The sequence below is a fragment of the Mustela nigripes genome, chromosome 2, assembly GCF_022355385.1.
Source record: "Mustela nigripes isolate SB6536 chromosome 2, MUSNIG.SB6536, whole genome shotgun sequence".
Taxonomy (NCBI): Eukaryota; Metazoa; Chordata; class Mammalia; order Carnivora; family Mustelidae; genus Mustela; species Mustela nigripes.
This window is the reverse complement of record NC_081558.1, coordinates 11,897,121-11,902,134: the sequence shown is the minus strand read 5'-3', so window position 1 is coordinate 11,902,134 and position 5,014 is coordinate 11,897,121. Positions and strand designations below refer to the sequence as shown.

At 59.5% G+C, this 5,014-nt stretch overlaps 1 protein-coding gene across 3 annotated transcripts in view; it reads left to right on the top strand.

Moving 5' to 3' along the window:
• Positions 1-3,090, top strand: part of EPHX3 (epoxide hydrolase 3) — a 4,620-nt gene extending 1,530 nt beyond the window's left edge. Inside the window, exons 3-7 of one of the 3 annotated variants that reach the window (XM_059387760.1) lie at positions 97-254; positions 346-474; positions 1,337-1,440; positions 1,532-1,668; positions 1,762-2,078. In XM_059387760.1, the coding sequence (XP_059243743.1) occupies positions 97-254; positions 346-474; positions 1,337-1,440; positions 1,532-1,668; positions 1,762-1,987 (754 nt within the window). In that variant the 3' untranslated portion in view covers positions 1,988-2,078. Of the gene's footprint in view, positions 1-96; positions 255-345; positions 475-1,336; positions 1,464-1,531; positions 1,669-1,761 lie in introns of all 3 variants that reach the window. The other 2 variants (XM_059387761.1, XM_059387758.1) reach the window with 2 other exon arrangements.
• Positions 3,091-5,014: the final 1,924 nt, after the last annotated feature.

Below are 5,014 nucleotides of genomic sequence, written 5' to 3'. Positions count from 1 at the left end.
GGGGGGGGGGGGGGTGAAGGCCCCTGCTGGGCATAGGGTGGAGGTGGAGATGCAGCCTGGGGACCCTGACAGCCTCCCTCCCCACCCGCCTGACAGGTTCTCCTGGCGCTACCAGCTTTGGGAATTCCAGAGCCGCTTCCACGTGGTGGCTGTGGACCTACGGGGATACGGCCCCTCAGATGCCCCTCGGGATGTAGACTGCTACACCATGGACCTGCTGATGACAGACATCCAGGATATCATCCTGGGCCTGGGTGGGGATACCCCCCTCCGAGGCCTGGCCTCCCTCCCCCTGCCTCACCTCTCCTTGGCATCTCGCTGACACCAGTTCCTCTGGCCCCCCAGGTTATTCTAGGTGTATCCTGGTGGCCCATGACTGGGGTGCACTCATCGCCTGGAATTTCTCCATCTACTACCCATCCCTGGTCGAGCGGATGGTAATTGTCAGTGCTGCCCCCATGTCCGTGTACCAAGGTGTGTTGGGGAGTCCAGGGTGCTGGGATGTGCCTGTGTCTGTGTCTGTGCTTCCCCAGGGGCTGGGGACACACATACCACTCCCCACCTGCCGTCAGTGACAGCACACATAGGAGTGACTCCGTGTCTGGAGCGCCTGCAGGAGACCATTGCTCTGACAGGGAGCTCGCATACAGTAACCTGCACAAGCCTTCTGAGCAGATGAAAGTGTTATCATCTTCGTGGTCCAGTTGAGGGAAACTAAGGCAAGAGAGGTTAAATACCTTTCTTCTGACAAGGAAGGTATAGATAACGAAGCAACTACCATAGCATGAGATGACTGTCACCTCACCTGATTCTTTTCACCAGTATTGGAGTCAAAGTGACATAGTGACATGGCCTCTCATCTTTTTTCTCTCTCTCTCTCTCTTTCTCCCTTTCTCTCTCTCTTCCTGTCCCTTTTTGTTGCCTTTTCTCATCTCTTTCTGTCTTTAGACTGTCAGCTCCCAGGGGCCAGGGAGTTTTGTCTGTTCCTTTTACTGCTGTGTCTCCAGGGTTTTAAACAGGTCCTAGGTGCTCAGTAAATATTGAGATGCATCCAGGCCTGGGCAGGTGAAGCACACCAATGGCTCTGGGGGCTCCTGGGAGCTGCGGAGGGAGGGGTCCCCGTTTTGTGGGCACAGTGACAACTGGGCAGGGAGGGAAGCTGGTCCCCAGGCCAGGAGGAGTGTCGAGCATCCTCAGGGCCTCAGGCAAGCAGTGATGACATTCCTGAGTGTTGGCACATCTGTGTGCCTGACCTGGGTGTCTGTAGGAGCGCAGGGGTGTGGGGCCACCCTGGGCCCAGGCCTAGGCCTCACATCTGCCTTTCCCCTGCCCCTAGACTACTCTATACACCACATCGGCCAGTTCTTCCGTTCCAACTACATTTTCCTGTTCCAGCTTCCCTGGCTGCCTGAGAAATTACTGTCCATGTCTGACTTCCAGGTGCAGTGGGGCAAAGGCCAGTGGTAGGTGGAGGGTAGAGGGTTGGGCCTGGGCAGGTGGGGCACTGAAACCACAGTCCTGTTGTACCCAGATCCTGAAGACCACCCTCACACACCGCAAGAGAGGCATCCCACACTTAACCCCCAACGAGCTTGAGGCCTTCCTTTATGACTTCTCACAGCCCGGTGGTCTCACTGGGCCCCTCAACTATTACCGAAACCTCTTCAGGTGAGAACAGACCCAAGGCGGAAAGCTCAGGAGAGTTGTGGGGGCAGGGAGTTGGGGTGGTCATTCTTCTGTCTCTCCCTATCTTGGCCACAGGAACTTCCCCCTGGAGCCCCAGGAGCTTGCCACCCCAACTCTGCTGCTGTGGGGAGAGAAGGACACCTACTTCGAGCAGGGGCTGGTGGGAGCCATCAGCAGTCGCTTTGTGCCCGGCCGGCTGGAGGCCCATATCCTGCCAGGCGTGGGGCACTGGATCCCACAGAGCAACCCTGGGGAGATGCATGAGTACATGTGGGCCTTCTTGCAAGACCTGCTGGACTAGTGGCCCTCGCTCACTGGCCTGTGTGCACCTAGGAGACCCCACAGTGCATGTACATGGGTGGACTCCTGGATTGTGCACGGGCGTGGAACTCGAGGCTGCACCCAAGGGTGACTGCGGAGGCCCTCAGGCACACCAGCCCATGGGCTCGCACACAGGTGTGCGTGTGTGCGCAGGTGAACAAGCGCCTCCATCCTGGAGAACCAGGGGCAGCTCTCCTCGTGGAGCTAGATGTGGAGCGCCCTACCTCTCCCCACCCCCAGGGCCTCACTGTTCTCCCCAGCGTCAGCCATCGGAGCAGCACCAGACACAGACTCTGACCTTCCTGTCCCTGGCTTTCCCCTGCAGTCTGAGTCTTCAGCTAAATGCTGCTGTGTGCGATAGGATGCTGGCAGCCACATCTGGCTGCTTCGGTTCACATGCAAAGTAACTAAAAGAAAATCAATTAAAAATTCAGTTCCCCAGTCACGCCGGCCATACTTCAAGGGCTCAGTTGCCACAGCGGTATAAGGGATTCCGCCGGACAGTGCCGAGGGGCATACTCCTAGAACAGGGGTATCCACGCCGCGCTCCTGACCAGCTTCCCTGAGGGAGAACGCCCATGTGCCAGCAGCTGGGTGTCTAGACTGTGGTCTAGCCGGACCCTGAGCAGTTCCCACGACCTTCCGCTCAGCCGTGACTCCAGGCCTTGTAAGCTCAAGTTCTCTTGCTGCGGCCTGGGAAAGATCCCTGGGACCCCTGTCTCAGATCCATGAAAAATTGGCTCTAGGCTCCATTAGGTTGGATGTGTGAGATTCTGGACTGGCCCAGGAAGGGACCAGCTCTTTGAATGATCCTCTGAGGTCTGAGAACTGCCTCTCCAGCTCCGGGAATCTTCTCCAAATGAACCACAGTTTCTCCTGATTCTCTCTGGGGTCCTCCGGCTCCAACCTCTGGGTGAGGGAGGTACAAGTAGAGGGTGAACCATCCAGCACCAGGCCAGCTTTTGCCTGGCCTTTAGGGATGGTGTCCTGACCTGCCGTGTGTTGAACCTCTCTGGAGACCAGCACCCTCAGAAATACATTCTCTTATTCATGGGATGACCCAGCCTGGCTAACGCCTACCTGCTGGTCACCCCACTCTGTCCTCTCTTGTCTCCACCATAATATCCTGCCTCTCATCCGTCATGTGTGCCAGGCACTGATCTAGGCCCCGGTGGTAGAATTAGCAGAGAACAGGCATAGAGAGTAGGACGGCTCTGGAAGGGCTTCCTTAGCTGGGGAACGCACTTCTAAGCAGTAAATTGGAAGGTCGGAGGCAGAAATCAGCTTAGGCTGGCTACTGGAGGAACAACGTGGGGATTAGCGGCTGCTAGGGCAGGGCCAGGGAAGAGAAGAGGCCACACAGCCAGACCGCCAGGGGCTGCGAAGAGTTTGGACTGATTCTCAAGGGGAGCCAGGGGAGGGTTTTCAGCAGGGGAGGGACATGGCTTGCATTTTGAAAAGCTCCCTGTTGTGGCTGGGCCGTCCCACGCAAGAGAGCGAGCGGGGAAACAGGCAGGGGGCTATGCACAGCCTCAGCACGGGGCAGCCCGTTTGGCCCGACGGGAGCCGGGGGCCCCCCACCCCCTGCCTGGGTGGGAGCAGCGCCCCCTAGGGGCGAGGAGATGGGCGGGAGGGGAAGGGGACCCCGCGATCTCGGAGCCTGGGGCGAGGAGGCCTGCGGGCAGGATGAGGACGGTGTGTCCAGGGGGCGGTGGGTCTGGCGACGGTTGCCAGGGGGACGGGGAAAGGGCTGATGGTTGACCGGAACGGGTAGCGGTTGTCTGGGTGATTGGAGGGGCCCAGGCGAAGGCTGACGGGAGGCCTCGGACAGTTGCCGGGGCGACGGGTCCGCTGACGGTTGCCAGGGCAACTAGAAGGCGCCGTCTTCCACCGCCTCTGCAGCAGGCGGGAGGGAGTCAGAGTCTAGGGGGTGGGAGGGCGAAGATTAATCGCGCTGATTGGATAGAGTCCTGGCGAGTGAGCCAATGGAGGCTCGTGGCTCGGTCAAAGCCCTCCTCTCCCATTCTGAGCCAATCCTGGCGCGCCTTTCTCCAGGCCGAGGGGCTCGGCGCGCGCAACCCCTTCGAGCGGGAGAAGGGACCCGGAGGGCTCCGCGAGAGGGGGCGGGGGGAGCGGCTCCGGCTGAGACCCCTCCCAGGCCCGGCAACTCCCTCTCCTTGCTCCCGCCTCCGAATCCACCTTTCACCAGTCAGTCACCCGTTCATCTGTCCGTACTAACAGCTCTAAGCCTCTGGCCGCGCACCAGAGGGGCGGGGGAGCCGGAGCCGGACTGAGCGGAATAAGGCGCGGGGCGCTTACGGAGTGGGAGGGAAGGCTCCCTGGAGGAGGCAGCCTTGGAGCTAAACTCTAAAAGGGTGTGCGCCAACCCACCCTCCAATCCAACCTCCGCGAGACTGGGGGGCGGGGTGAAGTTTGTAATGGGAAGATGTAGGATTGCAAAGGACTTCAAACATCGGGCGAGCGGCGAGCTTGATCCCCAGTAGTCTGGGCGCCAGCAGGGGAGGGTTCCGGACAGATTTGCGTGTTTGGAATCTTACTTGGGGGATGGTGAGGGGAAAGGACCAGAGGGGGAAGACTGAGGGTCAGGCGGCTTGGAAAGAGGATGGGCATGGTTCAGACAATAAAGGGTGAGGTGCAAATCTAGGTTCTGGGTGAGGAGCAGATCCAAAGGGAAGACCAGAAGCAGGCTTAGGTCGTGCTCAGTCTAAGGAGCCTGAATCCCTGGGCCAAGGACCTAGACACATCTGTGGGTTAAAGACAAAGACGGCCAAGCGACCCTGTCTGTGTGGTGGGGCAGAGAGATGCCGAAGCTGGGTAAGGATTAAGTCTTCCCAGAGCCCGAGCAGACAACAAAACTGGAGACAGAGCCCTTGGGGCCCCGACATCTAAGGGACAGGCAGAGCAGAGAAACCACAGAGTTAGGAGGCAAAGCAGGCAAGCATGGTGCCCCCGCAGCGGTTGGCGGGGGGGGGGGGGGGGGGGGGGG